Source organism: Podarcis raffonei, chromosome 1 (assembly GCF_027172205.1).
Source record: "Podarcis raffonei isolate rPodRaf1 chromosome 1, rPodRaf1.pri, whole genome shotgun sequence".
Taxonomy (NCBI): domain Eukaryota; kingdom Metazoa; phylum Chordata; class Lepidosauria; order Squamata; family Lacertidae; genus Podarcis; species Podarcis raffonei.
The window spans coordinates 117,712,945-117,737,090 of record NC_070602.1 but is presented as its reverse complement, the minus strand read 5'-3'; the positions used below and the strand labels follow the sequence as shown (position 1 = coordinate 117,737,090).

General features: G+C 41.2%; 1 protein-coding gene across 4 annotated transcripts in view; it reads right to left on the bottom strand.

The window, feature by feature from the left end:
• TLK1 (tousled like kinase 1) overlaps positions 1 to 23,867 on the bottom strand; it is a 67,675-nt gene extending 43,808 nt beyond the window's left edge. For 2 of the 4 annotated variants that reach the window (XM_053359746.1, XM_053359752.1), the window contains exon 1: positions 23,552 to 23,867. In XM_053359746.1, coding sequence (XP_053215721.1) covers positions 23,552 to 23,753 — 202 coding nt within the window. In that variant the 5' untranslated portion in view covers positions 23,754 to 23,867. Of the gene's footprint in view, positions 1 to 20,765; positions 20,789 to 23,241; positions 23,373 to 23,551 lie in introns of those variants that run through there. The other 2 variants (XM_053359760.1, XM_053359769.1) reach the window with 2 other exon arrangements.
• Positions 23,868 to 24,146: the final 279 nt, after the last annotated feature.

The following is a 24,146-nucleotide window of genomic DNA, read 5'->3' as shown; positions in this document are numbered from 1 at the left end:
AAGTGTGCCTCGGTTTAAGAACGGTTTCGGTTTAAGAACCGACTTCCGGAACAGATTAAATTTGTAAACCGAGGTAGCACTATAATCATTATCTCTGAAGACTATCAATCAGAACTACTCATACAGCGGTACCTCGGGTTACATACGCTTCAGGTTACAGACTCCGCTAACCCAGAAATAGTACCTCGGGTTAAGAACTTTGCTTCAGGATGAGAACAGAAATTGTGCTCCGGCGGCACAGTGGCAGCAGGAGGCCCCATTAGCTAAAGTGATGCTTCAGGTTAAGAACAGTTTCAGGTTAAGAACGGACCTCCGGAATGAATTAAGTACTTAACCCAAGGTACCACGGTATTTTAAAAAATGATATGGGTTAAAATGTTACATGTGATTTATAATTTAGAAACAGCAATAAAAATCAGAAGCAGCGTGTTTTCTGTATCAATGTTATTTTCTGTTATTATTGTTTTTTGACACAGGTAACACCTACCAGAATATATATATAAAGAATTAAGCAACACATGGGGGGGGGCTAATAGTTCTCTGCTCCCACCCTAACCCAGGTATGTTACTTGCAAAAAAACAGAAACAAAAAAACCCTTCACTCTTCTCCAACTCTCAGTAACCTAAAATGGCACTAAAACCTGTGAGACTGGGTTGGGAAGAATTTGACTTGTTTCAATATACATTCACTCAAATTTATCAAGATTTTCCAGCGGAGTGGTCAGAGTTTTTGACCCCTTTACGAGATAACATAGAAGACGTAACAACCTCCATTAGACTTACTAAAACTACAGAAGAACTACAATGAAGCCATATCTAAACTTTTTTTAAAAAAAAATCATGCACAACTTTCAAAATATGGTGCAATTTTTATTTATCATACTTATAGAACATTACTGAGTACATTACTGGGCATGAAAGTTTTAGCAAAGGCATTATACTTGCCACTTTGTACTTTGTCAAAGGCAGATGGGGTATTAACATAAATAAAAGAGACAACTTGCTGGTGACCAAGTTCTAACAGTAAAAAAAATATCTAAGTACAGTGGTACCTCAGGTTACATACGCTTCAGGTTACAGACTCCACTAACCCAGAAATAGTGCTTCAGGTTAAGAACTTTGCTTCAGGATGAGAACAGATATCGTGCTCCGGTAGCACGGCGGCAGCAGGAGGCTCCATTAGCTAAATTGGTGCTTCAGGTTAAGAACAGTTTCAGGTTAAGTATGGACCTCCAGAACGAATTAAGTACTTAACCTGAGGTACCACTGTAATAAAGCACTGCAGCATTTACTCTTAACACAGCTCCAAACAATGAAAAAACCTATTCCAAGTTTTTATAATAAAAATATTTTACTCTCCACACTGAAATGCCTATTTTATACAGGACTGTGATATTAGCTTCAAGGGCAATCCGTAAGAGCAAACTTCATGCAAGAGATCTGGCACACAGTTAAAATTTGTCCCTTGAACTTTCATGGTCACTCTAATTTAGAACCTTAAACTCTTCAAGGTAGGGGGCCTATATTTTTCTCTTATGCAACTCTTACTGCATTCCCACACTGATGAGACTTAAAAAAAATAAATCAATAATAAATATCATTAAGTTATTTGACCTCCCTTAGAATTCAGAGAAGCAGGCAAAAACATAGCCAGTTGTTTCATTCTCCCACTTTCACACAAAGAGATACAAAGGCTCTAAAATTCTATGGTTTTGTGTTTTTTTCTAGAGAGCAAATAAGCAAATGGCAGGTTATCCAGAGCAGTTAAGGAAGGTCTTAAAGCCTTGTTCTCTAAAATAATCGAAGATCATTACTGCAATTTTCTCAATTTTTTTGCAAAGGTGGATTATGCTACTATTAACGTATTTTAGGAACTCAGAAAATATATGCAAAGCTCGATTGCTACAAATACTAGTTAAGCATAAAGCCATTCTCACAAACGCCAACTAATGGGAGAGCAAAAGTGGTAATGGCAGGTTTAAACATGAACGAACTACAACATACTTTGCAATACATCATCTTCTGAAATGCACATCAAGTATTGACATATACATATATTAGAGTTTTCTGCAACTTTTGATGTACCGTAGATGGCTACGGAATGTTGACACAAATGGTATCTGGAAATTCACTGAACTGCTTGGGAACAGCTCCAAGTGTGTGTTTTTGTGGTGTGTCCGTGTCCTATACAGTACAGTAATGAGTGCTTTTCCACTACTGCTCCAGGAATTGCTTCAATACAAAGCAGCTTTTGTTTTCATGTTGGTTGAAATACTTACAAATCTTTGCTCATAAAAATCATTTTCCTGTAAGAAGGAGCACTAGTATAAACTCCAAGCCATTCTGCCTCAGAATATCCCTGAACCAACCAGCTCCTAAGACACCTTTCACCTGCTGACATTTTGACCACTGAAATGAAAACCAGTCTCCCACAGCCTTCCAAAAGGCCAAACAAACATTGACAGAAGTTCAGTTCATGAGCCTTGCGATTGCTTCCCACAAAGTTCAAGACTGGGGTTCATCCTGCATCTTGGTCCTCACAGCTAGAGATGGCAGGCATTACGAAAGTGCAACAGCAATGGGACATTACTACTGCAGTCACTTATGGTATTTAAGGGGCAAATATGTTACTTCATTCTCTTGGAATACCTAACTTCCTTCCTGAAGGAAAGTTAAGTGCTTCACATACCAACCAATGAAGGACGGGTTTGGTCAACACATTATTTCATACATCAAGGCTTCAGATGTGTTTACTGAAAGTCATCCTGATTATGTATTTGAAAGGCAAGGTGTAACTAAAAATAATAAATAAAAGATTGGCTCAACCACGTCCCGATGAAATCTCAATAAACTGATACTTTGGAAATACACTGGTAAACCATTAGTTAATGTCATTAAAGCATCTCAAGTCAAACACAACTGGCTAATCCATTATTGCCAGGGGATTAATAAAACCATGTTCATCCATGAGTTGATTGTGGGTGAGGGAGCTTTGACTTCTGCATAGCAAGGGGTTGGACTAGATAACACTAGCAGTCTCTTCTAATTCTACAGTTCTATGATTCTATGATCTGGCTTGTATTCCTGAGACCTGAGAGTGTTGGGCTGAGTAGATTTGACTCAGCTTTGCCCAGAAGGCATCAACCTTGATTGAAGGATCAGGGAGGGAGAAGTGGATGTGGTCTGTAATATTTCCATTTTGCTCACCAGGAAACTTCGCCACCTTGTGAAGGAGGGCATCTGGGTATTGGGAGGGGGTAAATTAACCCTGTTGCCATTGTCTGATTATTATCTGGTGAAGTTGGGTATTACAAACTCACCCACCTGCTGCAAGTGTAGGGTACCCTTTAGGGTGGTCCACCCACGAAGACTTAGGAAATCAAAGGTATTACTGAATGTGCTTTGGGGATTTTCAAAAATCCAGAACCAGCAATACTGTCAAGGTCTTGGTTTGGTATGGAATGACAGCCAGGCACATTGACATAACTGCTCCTGAGTGCCCTCTCTGAAACTAAAGAGTCCTGAGGACTCCCTAAACAGGTTGGGGGGCAAGTGGTATAAGCTGATTGGACACACTAGTTCCGAAAGATATTTTTCTAGAAATATTAGCACATGTAAGAACTCAAGTCAGAGATTATCTGTGCTCTGTCTTTATTTATATTTCCTTGCCACAAGTCAGAGAGCAAGGTGTGATGCCCTATAAACATCAAAGTATATCTCTTTGGAATTCAAAGCAAAGCACAGACAGAAAGCTAAGTTAATTTATACCATCTGACAAGCAATACTTTGAAATTGCAATCTTTGAATGGACATTCTACTAGGCCCCCCCAAAAATTCCTCTAAGTTGCATGGCTATTAGAATAGATTATTCAATTTTATCAGCGGTCCTTGCCAAAAATGTAGGACAATCTCTTCCTGTAAACGTAATATTTCCCATGTATTGCAAGACCATATTTGGCCTGTAGAAGCAGCATCTTCTATCACCCAAAAATTGACTAGCTGCAGCTTCTAAAGTTCTTACTTAGATTTTCCTTCATTTAAGTTTTACTTTAACATCTTAAAGAGCTTGCCTCTGTTGAAGATTTATAGACTACCTGCATCTCATTTTGTGGCACTGCAAATATTTGTTTAAAAAATAGAAAACCTTAAATTACTCTGCCCATTATGAACACTTTGATTTTCTCAACCATCTTGTAAGATACCAATACTATTAAGATGTTGTGCTAAAAGTAGCTGAAATGGATACAGCTGGTTAACAGCACAATATAAGAATAGATAAATGGCATTTCTGAGGTAGTGTTTTTTAGCAACAGTAATATTTACCGCAAGGAAATAAACTCAGTCTGCCAAAATCTGGAAAATGGCTCTCAAAATCCAAGGTATACAATATCAAGTCTGAAAATAGCATGCACTATTTACAGCAGGATTAACACATAGCATTTTCCTATCAGTTTTAAAAATCTAACAAGACATTTCAGCAAAAACTTTGGAATTAAGTAAAAATTGTAGAGTGATCCACCAAACCAAATATTTCAATGGAACATAAACTGGAGATGCCATCATTTCTAAATAGGTTTTCTTCTTTGTGGTCTTGGTCTGTATTCTGATCTAGCTACCCAAACAGAAAAAGCAAGGATGCTACACACTTTTGATGGTAGTGTAATTATACTTCATTCAGGTCAAATAATTAAATAAAATATGACAATTGTTCCTCCTTATGAGCAAGATTTCAAGTAATGCTTAATGTCATTTCAGTACTGACTCCAGGCTTCCCCACCCAGTGTCTTTGCTCGTGCACATAATCCTAAGGGAGTGAGTGATCAGTCTATTATGAAAATAGGCTAAATATTGAGGAGGAGGGATGTTTTACCGGTCATGCTCTTCTCCTCTGTTGAAATAGACAGAACAGGCTCTGGGTAAAGCATCTGTAGATATGGCGTGTCACTAAGAGGTTTAAACTGCATTATGCAGGGCAACCAATACCAAGGCCCTTTATATGCATTTTCCCCCCTCAGCCTTTCCAATTGTGGTAGATTTGACTCCAAAAACTGCAAGTGTAAAAACATCTATTTTTCAGGAAGTTAAGCAGAGGGGCCCTGAGAAACACCACATAGCAATTCATACCTCATCAAGGTTGAGGATTACCTGGAACAAGAATTGTGGAAGTTTTATTAGGAGTTTCCCCCCAGTGCTATTAGGGGAGCAAACGTATTTTAGCACATGTTGATAGAGGGTTGGGCACACTTAAGGCTACACAGTTTGTTCCTAACCAGCATTTTAAATCTAGATCCCGCTTTACATGTGTAAGAGATAAGAGTGCTATTTTGTCTCACGTTGAAATAGGACCACGGACAGAGCACAGAAGGAAACATTGAGTAATCACTTGTTTAAACAATCTTCCTTAGCATCTTGATCAGGAAAGTATGGGGGAAAGATTGGTTCTGGGTCCCTCAAGTGTTTTGTGGATTCTCTACTACAAATACGCTATGAATCTAGAAGGACATGGGGAGAAGAACCTACCTATTTGACAGCAGATCTGCGTATTGTGCACAAGACTGAACTTGCCATTAAACTAAAGAGCCCCCCCCCCAACTTCCATTTAAAAAGCACCAGGTGAGCACCCTTCCACCCCCACCTGCTTCTAATGGAAGTGAGCAGAGCTTGAGAAAGAGTTGCAGGGAGAAAAGCAGTAGATGGGTGAACATTTCAACACATTTACCTCTGTGATGTTTTCCCTGGGTTAATAAAAAAGACAGGTCTGGCACTGCTACGCTAACAATTGGCTTATTTTAAGAAGTTATTCTCCAAAAGCAACCAAAACAATGGAGAAGGTCCCAAAGCATATGAGTAACAAACAAGATCACCTGAACTTGGCCCTCCCGCTGTTCTGGGACTACAATTCCCATCATCCCTGACCACTGGGTCCTGTTATCTAGGGTTGATGGGAGTTGTAGTCCAAAAACAGCTGGAGGGTCAAGTCTGGCCACCACTGCCCTAAAGCAATGGAAATGTATAAAAAGTGATTTATGAGTCAACAGTTTAAGACTACATATAAAATGAACATAAACAAACATGAATGATAGCCACTATTGTGTGACGATTACTCTTTCTCCAAACAGTACAGATGTTAGAGATGTTTCAGCAGAAACAAAATTGGCCTTGCAGCTGACAGCTGTAGATCCACCTAGAGCCTCTCGTTTGATTTTTCCAAATTGTATTCATTTTTTTCAACTTAATTATATATAAATAATAGAATCTATTATGTCATTCATTTGAATGGAATCAAAAATGATAAAGGAATAAATTACCATTATAAATTTATTGCATGATATAGTTCTTATATAAGACCTTTAATGACTAGAGCTACACCACAAGGGATTTGTTGCTCCAAAGACTGTAATTTAAAAGGATAGTTTATTATAAGTCCTTCTAGCATAGAATAAAAAGTTTGTATAAAGTAAAAATACAAACCTATAATCCAACTATGTTGTTGCTCAAAATATGCCATTGCTGCTCACAAAATGAAGCATAACTGAAATTCAATATAGGGGGAATCAGCTGCCAATCCATATCTCACCAAAAGATGTGACTCTCAAATATGCTATTACTCAAGCAGAAAAATTATACATTAGTAGAACTACTACCTGAAAAGAAACTCTATCTTTATATCCACTATTTTTGAGATAAAATTGTTTATGAAAATGCAAATACAGCTAAATTCATTTTGTCATTTAAACCAACAAGGGAAATTGTGTTTAAGTTGTGCATCCAAAAGACTACTCATTGGGAAAGTTCAAGAATATTGTATGTTAACAGAATAAATTATTTCTGTTAAAAACAACCAATTAAATCAGAAGGCTTGTGATAATATTCCAGAAAATGCATGGTTAATGAAGTTTCTGAATTTCTAGTATGACTCTCAGATTTGTGCTCAGTAATCCTCAAAAAGAGGTCTTGTGGTCTGACCAACAAATAATTTTGAACATGGACACATAATGGCATATACAACATAGAGGTGTAATAATTAAAGATTTCAATACACTTTTTTATTATCAACAGGAGGAAAACAATCTTTCAAACTTTGTGGACAACATATACAATGACCACACCTATAGTGACCATCTGGATAATTTAAACACAGTTCCATATGCATAACATCTGAATTTTATTTATTTATTTATTTATTTTATTTATACCCCACCCTCCCCGGCCAAGACCGAGCTCAGGGCGGCTAACATCAGGTATAAAAACAATTGATTAAAATGCAACTTAAAAACAAGATTAAAATACAACTTAAAATGCAGCCTCATTTCAGTGGAAGCCCAGATCAAAAGCTGTTTGGGGGGAGAAAACGTCACATCTTCACCAAGGCCAACTATCCAGACTGGTCCTACGTGGGCCAGAAAAGCCAGGGTAGTCCCCAAACAGGGGTTCCATCACAGAAAGAAAAGGAAAGAGGGGGAGGGGATCAGGCTGATTCCAAGCCAAAGGCCAGGCGGAACAACTCTGTCTTACAGGCCCTGCAGAAAGAAATCAATCCTGCAGGGCCCTGGTCTCATGAGACAGAGCATTCCACCAGGCCGGAGCCAGTGCTGAAAAGGCCCTGGCCCTGGCTGAGGCTAATCTGACTTCCTTAGGGCCCGGGACCTCTAGAGTGTTGCTATTTATGGACCTTAAGGTCCTCCGTGGGGCATACCAGGAGAGGCGGTCCCGTAGGTACGAGGGTCCTAGGCCACAAAGGTCAAAACCAGCACCTTAAACCTGACCCTGTACTCCACCAGGAGCCAGTGCAGCTGGAAAAGTACTGGGTGAATGTGGTCCCGCAGCAAGGACCCCCTTAAGGAGCCTTACCGCGGCATTCTGCACCTGCTGGTGTTTCTGGGACAACTTCAAGGGCAGCCCCGCGTAAAGCGAGTTACAGTAATGAAGCCTGGAGGTGACTGTCGCATGGATCACTGTGGACAGATCAGGGCGGGAAAGGTAAGGGACCAACTGTTTGATATGGCGGTGATGGAAAAATGCCGCCTTTGCAGTACAGTGGTGCCTCGCAAGACGAAATTAATCCGTTCCGCGGGTCTCTTCGTCTTGCGAAGCACGGCTATTAGCGGCTTAGCGGCTTTAAGAAAAAGGAAACAAACTCGCAAGAACTGGTAAGAGGTTTCGTCTTGCGAAGCAAGCCCACAGGGAAATTCGTCTTGCGGAACGACTCAAAAAACGGAAAACTCTTTCGTCTTGCGCGTTTTTCGTCTTGCGAGGCATTCGTCTTGCGAGGTACCACTGTAGCTGCAACCTGCGCCTCCATGGAGAAGGAGGCATCAAAGGTTACACCCAAACTCTTGACAGAAGGCACTGGCACAAGTTGAGCCCCCACAAGAGATGGGAGTTGGCCCCACAACCCCATGACGTCCCAACCCAGCCAGAGGACCTCTGTCTTTGAAGGGTTTAACTTCAACCGGCTCCCACGCAGCCATCAGGCCACAGCTTCCAGACATCTGCTCAGTGTGTCCGGGGCCGATTCAGGATGGCCGTCCATCAACAGATAGAGCTGGGTGTCATCAGCATATTGATGACAACCCAGCCCGAAACTCCGGACAATCTGGGCAAGGGGGCGCATAAAGATGTTAAAAAGCATCGGGGAAAGGATTGTACCCTGCGGCACTGCACACACCAAGGGATGCCATGACAACATCTCCTTCCCTAGCGCCACCCTCTGTCCCCGACCTGAGATAAAGGAACGCAGCCATTGTTGGACTGTGCCCTGAATCCCCACGTCGGCAAGGCGGTGGTCCAAAAGATTGTGATCAACCATGTCAAAGGCTGCTGACAAATCTAAAAGAATCAGCTGTCCGAACCCGCCTCGGTCCAGTTGTCTACAGAGAGCATCTGTTAGGGCGACCAGAGCTGTCTCGGTCCCGTAACCAGGGTGAAAGCCAGACTGGAATGGATCCAAAGCCGATGTTTCTTCCAGAAACCTACCAAGCTGTTCAGCAACAGCTTTCTCAATTACGGTACCGTACCCAGGTACGAAAGATTCGAAACTGGGTGGTAAGACACTAATAATAATTTATCATTCTCCAAAAGAGATATTTGAAGCCAAATTTTGTATTTTTTATTTTAAAGCAAATTGTGTTCTGACAACTTAATGTGTTCCTGGTTTGAGACATTTGTTCTGCAAATATGTAACAAGAAGTAGAGCAAGGCCTGAGTTCAGGCACCCTCTGCCATGCATAGAAACTCTGATATTTTATCATTTGTACTTTATTTTATCCCCTGCCTTTCTGCCAAAATGGCATTCAAGGGAGCTTACAAAACTCCTGAACAGCTCTGCCTCCTAGAAAAGTTTAAAATGAGACAACAATCAGGTTACAGCTCAACACAGTTGCACACCTTCTTGCATGCCACCTGTGGTCACATTTATAAATTCTGTATTATTCTTTTGCACTTATCTTTTTAGATGATTGACAAATTTTATACGCAAACCCCCCCTTTACTTATGAATGATTGTTGATTGATGCCACCAACTACAGTATAACTTGGATTCTTAAACCAAGCTCAGCTTACAGAAAGCCTCAATACATTCCAAGGCAGTTAATATAGCCAGCAATGCAAAGTCTACATTGCCAACATACTAATTCCATATTATACCCACATTTTGATTCACCTCAAAATAATTATATGTGTTTTTTTAGGAATCGTACAAAAAACTGCACATCATAGCTTTTCATAATATTCTAGTGACCTATCCACCCCAAATCCTTTTAAAACCTTATTTTTTTAAAGCACAAATTTGAGAACCACACTGATACTTTTCGGATTTTCAACTCCTTATTTAAAACTTCCGGATTATTATGTCAAGAATAATCAAGAACAGAGAGATTCCCATATAATCAGTACAGATTATATGAGACACCTGCATGCATACACAAGAGGAGAACCAACAGATTTCACAAACTGGCCCTGACTTGCTGCAGACTTGCTGCAAACACCTGATTACATGAGACACATTGTACAACCATGGTCCAGAGTACCCCCAGAGATACAATTATTCCTTCCCTTGCTTCAGTTTTCACTAAGCATCGTTTTTCTATGATGTCCAAACTGGCAAACTTTACATACTGCTAGCCTCCCAAATCCAGTTTGCATACACAATGCAAACAACAGCTAGGGAAGAAGGGAAAACAATTTATGGTGCAACCAGCTTGCAAGAGTGGAAGAGGGATCCCACATGCCGGCACTCCTGGACAAAACACAGTTTGATATTACATCTGAATCGAGCAACAATGTTCTGGTATTTCAGGTAGAATCTAACTAATGTTTTAAAGTAAGAATTCTTATTCCTATTCTGTTACCCTTGTCCCCATCTTCCTGTTGCTTCACTCATATTGTAAGCTTCAAGACAAGGGCCTGTTTTAAATGTGTTGCTTTATAAAGCATGTCCACATCTGGTACTACATAAACAGCATTTAAAATACCAGTCAACGTGTTTAACTTCAATATGGCCCAGAAGTATACGATAGAACTAGACTTTTTCAAGCTTGAGAAATGAACATATAAAACTTCAAAAATGCTGTACACTAACCTCACTTTGATGGCATTTAGCATGTGTATTAGTCTAACAGAATTTGCATTTTATAAAAACTTAACAGCACAATAGAACAGCATACCTGTAGACAACTATCACAATGATGATGAATTCCCTTCACTGAAATATACATTGGGCAATAGACTTTAATGTGCTGACATCACAATGTTCTTTTATGACAGTCATATCCTTTGACTTTTTCAAGATGCACCAAATATTTGAGTAGTTAGAACCAGGCTTACTAAATAATCTGGGGAGCACAGAAACACACACAAATTTAAATTGCAGAATCAAAACTAAATAGCTAATAGTAATGTTTAACTAAATAGTATTATTAAATTAAACTTAATTTGGCATGAGCTTCCAAGGGTCAAAGAGTACTTCCATCAAGTGACTGAAAACCAAGTAAAGAGAAATAAAAATATATTTTACACAAAATGATACCAAAATCAGTCAATTACAAGATACAGCATTAGGTCTGTTAGAGTGCTATGTAGAACACAACTCAAAACCAGAATCCAAACACTCCTGATTATACCGATACTGAATAACCATAATTCAGTAATATAACAATAATTAGAGACAACAATTTTCTGTAGAAGCTACACTTTCCTAGGGAGACGAAATTTCACAGTGTCACATTAAAAAAACACATTCTAATTCAGGAATTTTATACTGGGTTCTCTCTCCAGGGAATAGGAACAATTGCTGCCACATTAATTTCATTTTTTATATATATATGAAAACTGATGGTTTCTATTGTATAAGAATATGCAAGCCTTTGAGTTATGTAGAACTCAATTTGTCAGAAGTGGAAGAGTAACAGATTACTTAAGAAAGAATTCTGGGTGCGAGTTCTTTCTACTTGCTAAAAGCCTTTTCTCTTATTTCTAACCAATAGCATTTTGAACAACAAAGTATACAAATTATTTTCAATAATCAAGCAGTACCTTGATTATAACTGCAGATGGTGACAGCAGTCATGAAATTAAAAGACGCCTGCTCCTTGGGAGAAAGGCGATGACAAACCTAGACAGCATCCTAAAAAGCAGAGACATCACCTTGCAAACAAAGGTCCGTATAGTTAAAGCCATGGTTTTCCCAGTAGTGATGTATGGAAATGAGAGCTGGACCATCAAGAAGGCTGATCGCCGAAGAATTAATGCTTTTGAATTATGGTGCTGGAGGAGACTGCAAGAAGATGAAACCTATCCATTCTGAACGAAATCAGCCCTGAGTGCTCACTGGAAGGACAGATCGTGAAGCTGAGGCTCCAATACTTTGACCACCTCATGAGAAGAGAAGACTCCCTGGAAAAGACCCTGACGTTGGGAAAGATGGAGGGCACAAGGAGAAGGGGACGACAGAGGACGAGATGGTTGGACAGTGTTCTCGAAGCTACAAACATGAGTCTGACCAAACTGCGTGAGGCAGTGGAAGACAGGAGTGCCTGGCGTGCTCTGGTCCATGGGGTCACGAAGAGTTGGACACGACTAAACGACTAAACAACAACAACCTTGATTATAACAACTCCATTCTAGCATTTAGAATTGAAACTAAACCCAAAACTGATCAGTATGTCACACTACACTTGAACACATTCAAAAGCACCAATATATACCTGGCATCATCATATGCATCATTTTCTAAAGTTTACAAAACCAGTAGGCACTATTCAATATAATCAACTTTTCCATCCCAGTGCCATTCAGGAGGATGCAAGGATTTAATTCCCATGAACCATTTAAAAAGATGTCAAACAGAATTTCATATCCTTGTAAATGAACTGGTCAGTGTGGGAGTAGTAGTCATGCTGTGGTTAACTGACCACAGATGACAAACTCACATCCCAACAGCAATCATGGTCACAACTGTATGATTAGCTACCTCCCCGTACCTGCCCACCCATCCACATTAAAAGGTTAGGCATTTCCTTGATTTTAACAAACCTGAAAGATGTGAATCAAATGTAAACAAATGTAATACCAACAGCTAAAGTCACTAACCAGCCCAGAACTACCAGAATCTCTATACAATGGGTTGGATCCAGACCTGGTGTTCTGTGAAGAGAAAAGCTCCTTCCATTTGTGGAAGTCAATCAGATCCAGCAAACGTTCCTGGTAGAGGAAGGGGGGGGGAGTTGCTTTTACCAGTTCTCCCTTCCCCCTGCAGCCCCTTGTGCCACCTCACACCTTGTTCTGGAGGGTCTGCCAACCCTCGCAAGAGTGCCCAAACTTTTTTCAAAGAGGGCCAGATTTGATAACGTAAACATAAGTGAGGGCCAACCGAAGTTGTTGAGCTTCTTTAAGGATTTTACCCCAGAACATATACTGCCATGGGGGCCAGATTGAATTGACCGGTGGGCCAGATTAGGCCCCCGAAACAAACTCTGGACATGCCTGCGAGTCTGGAGCAGATTTTTAGGAGCTGTAAGAGACATCAGCAAAAGCCACCTTTCCCTCTCTCGCCACCCATCATCTCCTTCGGTCAGCAGAAGTGTCTAGCTATTGGACTCAACTCTGTGTTAACCAAAATGTGTAATAACTGCTTTCAACAAATTCTAGAATGGGTTGGAACCATTTCTCCAAAACTTTGCAAAATGGTTTCTTCAGCTAGAAAATGAAATTTCCAAGAAGCAGTGGTCACATGTTGTTGAAAAGAAAAAATGAAGCTTCAGTAAAGCAGCACCCAATACCAAATAAAAGTGAGAAATTTTAGTTTGGTCAGTTATGTATCACTTGATCTATATTAATCCAAACTGCAAGTGATACAAATTAATCTATACATTGCAAAAGAGCTTAACTGCTGAAAAGGGTAGTATTCATTTAACTATATTTAGAGTGTTGAGATAATCAAACAGAATGCATCCCAAAGAGACTGTGTTACAAGGAGATAGCAGAATCTTCAGTTCCAACATTTTCCAAAGTAACGGACTGAAATGTTAACTGAGATGTTGATATGATATGAACATGCATTTTATTCCTGGTCATCATGTTTAACCCCCAAAGGTCCAATGATACCAATGTTTTGTTGAAAATTTATTTAAAAGCATTATTTTCCTACTCATGGATCAAATAATTAGGATGTAAGCCAATATATTAATTTCAAAATGTAGTTTTTTAGTCATTTTATTTATAACCGCTTTTCATTTCTGCTATTGTTCTATATGTCAGGGAACTGCCATCGGAACTAGAGGAGGAGGCGAGGCTCCACAGCGATGCTGGAGAGGGGCCAAGCAGGGAGAGAGGCAGGTCTCCGGCTGGGGAAGAAAATCAGCGCAACACCAGGGATAGAGGGGGGCCGATGGGGGAAGCAGAGAGGAGGCTCCAGGACTCTTCGCAGGAGACCAGCGAGGAGAGCACAGGTCCTCCACTGCCCACACCCACCCTGCGCAGAAGACTTCCGCGCAGGGAAAGTAGGCGGCAACTTGGCGTCAAAGAACTTCTTTGCTGGAAGAGGTTCAAGAAACGCCCACTGACGGATTCTGCCAGCGACTGAACAGCCACGGAGTGAATGGCTGTCCAGAGAGAAACGGTTTAACCAGGCAACCTAGCCCAGAGCGGCGGTAACTTACGCACAAGCAACCCCTAAAGCCATTACAGTTCTATATTATGACAAATCTTAATATGTTACTAAGTAAGAAAAACAGAAGATGCATTCAAGTTACAGTAACCTTTATACAACTTAACACTAGGAACAAACATGTAATTGTGATTTTAAACAAAAAATTAGATGAATCACAGTACATGAAGAAATTAGTCACTCTTAAATACATATTTAGGGAACTTTTTGAAACTGGTTCCTTCAGACATCTTTCAATAATTCTGTGACTTAGTGTGAATTACCAGTAGTTTACACTGACTATGTCAATGTCTAGCATACAGTAAGTTTTAAATGAATGGCTGGGTGGACATTTGTCACAGAGGGGAAAAAGAAGTCATCAGTATGCTGTATTATTCATGCAAATGGTACAAAGACACTAGCCAAAGTAGTATAAGGAACATTTTATTGGTTCTAATTTTTTTCACATTTCAAACTACTTTGGATCACACTTGTGGCAGTCCAGTAAAGATTATTACAACTAAACAGTTAAAGGCACCAGCAGTATAACTCATTGCAACAGACATCAATGGACAATAAACATTGTATTTGGTATGTAGCTGTTGAACTATGTAATTCTTATGTCACAGTACTAGAAAACAGCAGAAAATTATTCAAGCACACTTGAAATTGAAATTTAATTCACACAGAGAATTACAGTGCATTTCTTCCCAATCACTTCAATACACTAGCAATAAAAACAGCTCTCAGGCTTCAAACTTATCAAGCGACATATATAATGCTACTTAGTTTCTGTAACCAATAATTGTATGTTAGACGGTTCAGGTTACAAGAAAGGAGATTCCGGCTAAACTTTCGGAAAAACTTTCTGACAGTAAGAGCTGTTCAGCAGTGGAACAGACTCCCACGAGAGGTGGTGGACTCTCCTTCCCTGGAGGTTTTTAAGCAGAGGTTGGATGGCCATCTGTCATGGATGCTTTAGCTGAGATTCCTGCATTGCAGAGCGTTGGACTAGATGACCCTTGGGTCCCATCCAGCTCTAAGATTCTATGATTCTACACTCTATATATACAATAATCAATATTTAACACACTTTTATTTTTCCTATGACAATGGCTCTGCTTTCTTACTGCAATAAACTATGGTTTCTGTAATGACATGGTTTGCTGCTTCCTAACAAGTCATAATTCCTAAATCTACAGACCATGGTTTCAAGGCTGGTTATCAACCATGGCTTGTTAGGAAGCAACCAACTATGATGTCTGGATATTAACTATTAACAGGAAGCAGAGTTTAATTGTTGGGGTCCAACACTTATCAGCTTGCCAAGTAGAACAATCCCATGTGCTGTTTTGGGGGTTCTCCTGATCCCTCTAGTGCCAGTTTCAGGGGCAACATGGGGGTCCATGCAGGGGGAGAAGGTGGAAAGCACAAGCAGAAGGCCCCCCCCCAGGGTTCGTTCGGTGAATTCTGTCCTCTGTTTCTCCCACTTGCACCAGGGAAGGAATGAAACTAGAACAATCAGGCAGCAAGAATCTGCAGGCCGCCCATTCATAATAAAACCATGATAGGCCTGGCACCATGTTTTATTGTGATGTGCAGATGCAGCTACCATAACCTACATAAATCTCTTATCAGCCTGCAAAATCTTCAACAAGTCAATTACAGATTCATTAAAAGAGCCAGACAGAGATTGACTGAGAGACAGAGTCCCCACCTCACCTGCGAAAGGGAGTGGGAATAAAGGAAGCAATGAATCACTGGGCAAGGCCTCAAAATTTAGTTACAGTGGTTGGGCACCACTATAGAGAACCATTAAGTAAATAGGTAGTGTTTCAATGAGACACAGGCATAGTTATATTCATTTTTATTATTAATCACACCTTTCCCTCAAAGGATATAACAGAATCATAGAATTGTAAAGTTGGAAGGGAACCTGGGGGTCACCTAGCCCAACCCCTTGCTATGCAGGAATCTCAACTAAAGCATCCATGACATGGCTATCCAACCTCTGCCTTAAAAACCTCCAAGCAAGGCAAGTCCACCACCTTCTGAGGAAGTCTGTTCCACTGTCAAATAGCTCTTGTCTCCTTGATCAGAACACCTATACTTCTGCTGATGCAGCCTAGAATAGCATTAGCTTTTTTTGCTGCTGATTCAAGTTAAGCCTGTGGCCTACTAAGACCCCTAGCTCCTTTTTACATGCACTACTGGCAAGCCAGGTGTCCCCTTCTTATATTTGTGCAGCTGGTTCTTCCTGTCTAAGTGCAGAATCTTACATTTGTCCCTACTGAAATTCATTTTGGTAGTTTGAGCCCAGACCTCTAATCTGTTAAAGTCAATTTGAATCCTCATTCCGTTTTTAGTGGCATTGACTGCCCCTCCCAGTTGGGTGCAATAAAATAGATAGATATGCCCATGCTGCTGTTCAAGCGAACACTATCCAGGGGAGGCAAATAAGTGTCCTCCTGACACAGAATGGCTTTGTTTTGTAACATTTTACCACATCAATACACATTTGAATTGGCTTGGGATAGAAAATATTCCATTACACTATTATGTGAGTTTCAGTGTAATACAACCCTTTTCAATGTTATACTAAATTGCCAGTTTTATGGGATAGTTCTCTACCCCTTGTAACTTCCAATGTCATTTTAAAAAAAGTTTTCTAGGGTGAGGGTTGACCATACCCACATGATTATCAAGCTACAAGAGCACAAGACAAAAGCAGCTGAAAAACCAACCCAGTTTTTATGGTACAAGCCATGGTTTGTTTTGATTTGCGAACAGCTCACATTTTATTAGGCATGGCCTAACGGTACATACAAACCAGTCCACTGACTCAGTTCAGACATTACATCACAACCATGGTTGGGAAACATGCTTTGATTTCACACTGGCTTCCTCCACTTCCATGCCATGCTACCTGTGTCATGTGCAGCCTGCAGTAGCTATCCAAATCAGGGAAACTTTGGTTCTGCACTCAATAACTTGCCTCCAAACCAACATGAGAATCCTTTCCAAGTAGTGAGTTCTGTTCTAGTTATGATATCAAACTATAATTACCAGAAACTGCAGAAGGGAATCTGAGCACATAATAAAACATGTTCCTAAAGCCCAAGACATCTAAACTGGGCCACTTTCCAGTACGTTTCCAAGCAAAGTGTTGGTGCTGACCTTTAAAGCTCTAAACGGCCTCGGCCCAGTATACTTGAAGTAGTGTCTCCAACCCCATCGTTCAGCCTGGACACTGAGGTCCAGCTCCAAGGGCCTTCTGGTGGCTCCCTCAATGCGAGAAGCCAAGTTACAGGGAACCAGGAAGAGGGCCTTCTCGGTAGTGGCGCCCGGTAGATGTCAAGGAAATAAACAACTATCTGACTTTTAGAAGACATCTGAAGGCAGCCCTGTTTAGGGAAGTTATTAATGTTTTGTTGTGTTTTTAATAATCCTGTTGGAAGCCGCCCAGAGTGGCTGGGCACGCCTGGCCAGATGGGTGGAGTATAAGCAATTGTTGTTGTTGTTGTTGTTGTTGTTGTTGTTAATTATTATTATTATTATTATATTTACTAAGTACAATGCATATAATAGGCTTCTATTTGAGTAGCATATTATCAGAAACACCAACACAGCAATGATACTCAGGTGGTATAGCCTGCATTAACAACTATAGAGTAATACTGATGACTAATACTTTCTTTAACATTAGTTTTAGTGTGCTGGACAATAATTCCTAACTGACTTACTAAAGGGTTTTGCAATGTGAGTTAGTATCTGTAAGGTGACCTGAAGGCTGGCAACATCTCTTGCAGACAACCACAGTGCCTGGAGACTGAGAGGTCATATATCCATTGTATTGGCCAGATGAGGAATGACCACTAGGAAGAGTGCAGAGAGAAGAAACACCATGGTGCATCTGCAGCAGCACAACTGGATGCTTTCATCTGCCCCAGCTGCAACAAAACATGGCTCTCCCATATCAGTCTCTACAGCCAAAGCAGACACTGCAACTTGCCAACAATTTGACTTCATCCCGTTTCCAACACTTTGACTTCACTTCCATTGCCTCCTGAGAACTATAGATGCCAACAACAACTAGCATCTGTAATGGAGAGGCCATTTCTGAGTTTGGCATTGCTGAAACCTAGGGAGGCAAGCTAACATATGACCTACATCAAACTAAGTTTTGTTAAGTAAACATGGCCAGCTACAATTCACTTTGGTTTGGTGAACTGGAAAGGTCAGACTTCTTGATTACCGTAAGTCAGACAACTTTAACATTTGGAATTTCAGTAAAGAAACAGTAATATAGCTTTCAAGGTGTATAGCTTTTCCAGGAACAGCTGAGGCCTCAAGAGTTTTCAAAATAAGATAAAGAGAGGCTATCACACAGAAGAGCTTTGGATTTGTATGAATCAGATAATTCTTCCAGACTTCAATTAAAATGTGAAAGTCAAGTTTTTGCAGTTAATTTAAGTGCAGAAAGCAGCTGCTTAGAACCTAATCTAAAATAAATTGCTTGACCTTCCTCTGGAAACTTGAGCATCATTGTCAGAGGGAAAACTCACCTCATTCCTTTCTTTTTAATTAAAAAAAGGACAATTTGGGTACTTCCTACACAAATCTAAAAATACTTCTAGAGGATTTGTTTATTTCCCCATTCACGTTACCTCAAGGTAATGGTCACCTCGGTTTTAATAGGGTATTTTTATGCACATACTCTAGAACCCATTTCATTTCCATCATTGGCGTAAGAAAGTATTTTGGAACAGTTATGCAAGAAGAGCCTGAAGTAGTTATTAAACACATATTATCTACTTGTTAGAAAACTAACCCTTTCTGTCGATGTGAGTTTTATTCACAAGCCCACCTTATCCCAAAGATAACCTTTTTGTAAGTTATTGTTTTGACACGAGCAATAGCGGCCCATGCAATGAATTAAGTTCATGTCCCAAACATTAAGCACCAATTAAATTCTGAGAGGGGACATGCTTCTACCACCACTAAGTCTTAGCAGTTTAACAGCTTGCAGATAGAAAGGCAGGGGGCCAATACCTCTGGAACAGCAGTTCTCAAACTTTTTTCCTCCACAGATCACTCGAAAATTGGCAGGGGTCTCAGGATACCATTAATATTATACTAATCAAAGCGCACACCTATTTTAACAACCATGGTCTAACACAATGAATATGAAGGGGAAACTTTTTTCCTTCTATACCAGCATCATTGTCAAAACCAGTTGCATTACAAAAACATTTGACCTAGACTGGGGACATTTTTGCCCCTTTGAAAAATGGGCCCAAGTCAGAATGGCCTTGATCTCAAGTCCAGGGGGTGGGGTGGGGGGAGAGATCAAATGTGGATATTTTTTACTGTTCTACAACCTTCCCATGGAATACCTGAATGGATCTGATGGACACAGTTTTGAGAATCTCTGCGCTAGAACAATGGTATCTTCAAGTCAGGTACTATTGCATTCTCTCACCCCAGCCCAAGTCTTGCTTGCAGGGATTACAGAGAACCTTGATACTCAGATACCAATTATGATCAGGTTTGAGAACTGGTATCATTTCTCAGGAAAGTGGGAATATATTTGTTACCAAGACAGAAGATATACCGCATACAATAAAGAAATATTAGCACTGTCTTCAACAGCAACTAAATCATAAGACTGAGCAACAACAAAAAAGTACCAGTGGATAACATATCACGCTTACAGTGCAAACCTAGGCATGTTTACTCAGAAGTTGAATCCTGTGTATTCAGTGGGTCTTGCTCCATAGTATGTGTGCTTAGGATTGTAGCCTACAGCTTACTGCAGCGATCCAAACAAAAATATAAACACTACTGTAAATGAACATAAGCATCTTCCATGGGTAACATGGAAATAAGTAGCCAAGGTTTACCTGAAAATTAAGCAAGTAACATGCAGTTGCATCACAAGGTACTAAGAATTTTTTTGGAAGTCTCAGAACAGTAAAACACATTTCTAGCCACTGTCTGCTTACACCAAGCATAGAGCTAGAAGCCTTACTCAGCACCGAAAGACATACATTAAAAATTGAACTTCAGCAAGCTAGAATTATTTTTCATATTTGTTTACATGTAAACAAAATTTATGTCACATAAAATATGCTATCATGTTCTATTGCTTACTAGGGGACTTACTGTTCTTATCTTGTGATGTCACTTCCAGTGTAAGACACATAGCAGTTCTTACAGTGTTTTGCAGCTACCGGACACACTCAGGTAAGTTTGCATTACGATTGCAACATGAAGTCCCACTGAAACTATTGGGACTTAATTCCGATTAAACATGCATAGGATTTTTATACAAGGTGGGCACCAACTATACTGCTAAAATCTGTATTAATCAAAACGCGCATTAAACAAGATGCACAAAGTTTATCTATTTCAGACAACTCAGAGTAGATTCTAAACGATGAACTTTGTTATTCTGCCTTTATCATGATTACACAACAATCAACTCCATCTTGAGCAGTGGTTGTACATACTCAGAGATTATTCAACAATGGAGTCACGTAATTCAGACAATGACAGTCCTTTTGATAATGTGAAGGCTTCAAATTCAGTTTCAATTACTGGGAAATCTTTAACTCTGTACCTTATTAAGTATTTCATTTTCAAGAAGATAGTCTTCTGTTGAGAAACACATGAAAACATTTCTCAGGGGTTTGCATCTTCCAAGCTAGGCTGAACTAGTGCCCTCCAATGAATGACAACTGTCTAGATTAAGATGACAAACACTTCAAACGAAAACACTGGCTTAGCAAATCAGAAATCTGCACATATATTAAGATTCTGAGCCTTTGTCCATGTTTTGCCATAACTGTACATTTTTCCAGGTGCTTTAAAAGTGAAAGCAGAAAATTTGAGATCCTACATCCCTACTATACAGCCAGAAAGCACTACATTTACACATGCTCTCATACAGTAAAGCAAAAAGTTCTCTCTTTGGAGGTGCTCTGTTTTAGAGGTTACAACATAAAATCAGGCAGCCAAAACAAATACAACAAGAGAACATACAGTTTTATAACAAATGCTGAAGGTTGTGGGAAGCTGGATTAAACTTTTCATGTGACATACAAATTCTCAGTTTTACTGAATACCATCTTGCTTCCCATTGAGTTAAAAAATCAAATACCAATTTGCTTTCTAAAACAGTATTAAACCAATTGCATTCCTTGGTGGCCTTGTAAGCTGAATTAACAAACCACAGACTGACACCTCAGCACAGTAAATAAATGACAATCTGTTCTACCCAATCTAAGAGTTTATACTGGACTTTAGCTGCTATATAACCTCTAAAATGAGCATTTTTTCTACTCATATATTTGAAGCAGCTTTAACAAAAAACTTCCAATCAGATTTTTACAACATAGTCTCAAAATACTGACCTAGTATTTTTAAAAAATAGGTAGTACACACTACTGGTGTTAAACAATATCTGAAAGCAAGTAGTTTAATAAACTTGGTTCACATATAAAACTTTGTCTCTTCTCCCTTGAGCTTAAGTTTCCCAAAGTAACGGCCAGGACCAAAATGCCTACCACATCAGTGTTTTTAACATATGCTGTATATCCAACCATTTCAGGTATTGGATTTTCATGCCAATCTGAGCTTCCTATTGTCAGCTTCCTATCTAGGAACGTGTGCAAAAGTGACAAGGAGTGATGCAAGTCTGAGTACTGGAATGGAGAAAGAGAGCAAACACTTCCACTATATATTTCCACGGCTCTAAGCATTTTAAAATGAAATCTTTAAGAATGTTTGCTGTGATACTGATATTCCTGACATGTGAGGTGTCTTCTAGATTGGCAGCATCTAATTTCTCAAAAATCTTAACATTTTTCATATGGAAAGTTAATGCTGCCTAGCAAGTGCTTAAGGAAAGGGGGAGGGGAACCCAAGCCTCCCCCCACAATGAAAACAAAAGGCAAGAGCCATTCAATACCCTGAGATAAGCACTATAGTCAAAGAGCAATCGCATTTCAAAAATCATGAATATGCAATATTCATTCTTCCAGAATACCATATGTTGTATGAAAGTTCCCCTCTCTCCCTCGCTAACCATAATTTCGAGTAAAATAAGAGAGCTTTAATCATTTCATAAACTGTATAATTGCTACATCTTGTGGCTACATAGTTTAATGCAAGGAACAAGGGGGGGGGTAGGAAAGGACAAACAATAAAAAAGACTTGTTTGCACATAACCTTCATACAGATATTCTCTGCAAAACACCCACAACACCCTGCTCTCTCTCACTGTCGTTCTAATACAAGAGGGGTGGGAGAAAGGGGGAGGGAAGGGGGGGGGAACCATCCAAGATGCGATGGAGGAAAAGGAGAAAGTTGCAGTCATTCTGTACTGGCTTTTAACGTGTCTCCGTCACTTTTGTCGGAAGCCAATGGCTGAAGAAAGTGTCTTTCTTGTATCAAATAAGTGCCTCGATCTTTGTCTCTTTTCCACCATCCTACCTCCATGATGCCAAAAGCGACTCGACCCTTTTTTCCTCCTTCTTCTTCATTTTAAGCAAAACAGCCACGTTCATCATCATAACCAACCAGGAAAAGCCAGGAAATTACATATCTATATTTTTATATATAGATCTACAGATAGATATATAAAAGGAGCACCCGCTTCTCTTCCTTCCCAGTCATAAAACCCCACTTTACAATAGGAAGGAAAGAATTAACCATCTCCCGAGGAAAGGAAACCTACGAAATATTTTCATCTACAAAATTAAAAACATAAGCCATTTAAAAACAAAGAGGAGAAAAGAGATCGATGTTAAAAGAGATCGATTCGCCGTGGAACTAGGAAAACATTATGAACATCCACCTCCCTCCCCTCCCAGCAGCAGCTACTGTAAACGGCGGCGGGGGTGGGAGGAATTCAAGGCGACATTTTTGGGGGTAAGAGGGGGGTGCCTCGAATAAATAAAACAGATTAAGGGTTGGGAGGCTTGAGTTTGTGCGAGAAGGCTGGGGGAGGAAAGGTTTCAGGCCCCCCCCCCCACGACTTCGGGAGTAATTTGGGGAGGGGGGTGTCGAGAGAAAGAGATAAGGGGCGCCCAGACCTTCTTCCTCCGTCGGATGCAGAAGAGAAGGAAGACATGTCTCGCCTCGTCTCTTCTCCCTTTGCCCTCGCCGCGCACTCGGCCCCGCAAAGCCTGGGACTGGCCTCAGGCGGCTGCTGCTGAGGCGGCTGCTGCTGCTGCCACCGCCGCCGCTACTGACACGACCGTGCCCCTCCCTCCCCAAGGGCCCGTTTCCCCCACCGCCGCCGCCGAGCCCGTCATCTTCCTCCTTCCTCCCCTCTCCACCCCCCGGCGGCCGAGGAGAGGCCCCGAGAAGCACCTTCCCCCTGCCCGGTCTCTGGCTGTTTACCTTCCTTGAGCGGCGCGCCGCTGCGGAGCAGGGAGGCCGCCGCCGCCGCTGAGGCCGCCACGGCCGCTGCCGTCGCCGCTGCTGCTGCCGCCGCTGCCGCCGCCGCCGCGGAGCAGCCCTGCAGACTCGGTGGGGACGTGGAGGAGAGCCGGGACCAAGATGGCGGCCCCTCCAAACTTCCACTGCTACTTTGGACACTCATCAAGCTACTTTCTTGGAGCCCGGCGGCAGCCGCCGGGGGCAGCAGCACTTGGGGGAGAGGAAGAGGCGGCGCGGCGGAGGAGAAGGAGAAGGCGGAGAGGGGGGCGACGCGGAGAAGACCAGGAGCCGCCGCTGCTGAGGCGACGCCGTCGTCTCCTCCGCCGCCGCCGCCGCCGTGGTCATGGCCGGGGGTGGGGCGCCGCGGGAAGGGAAGGGCAGCGGCGGCCCCACGCGCGGGAACGCGGCGGAGGTGGGGGGAGTCTCCGTGGGGCGTCGCGGGGAGGAGGAAAGGGGCTCCCGCGCCCTCCAAGCGGGAGGAGGAGGAGGACGAGAAGCCGCGGCTCGGGCCGGAGCAACCTGCCCGCACCTCTGCACTGCGTCGCCTCAGAGCGGC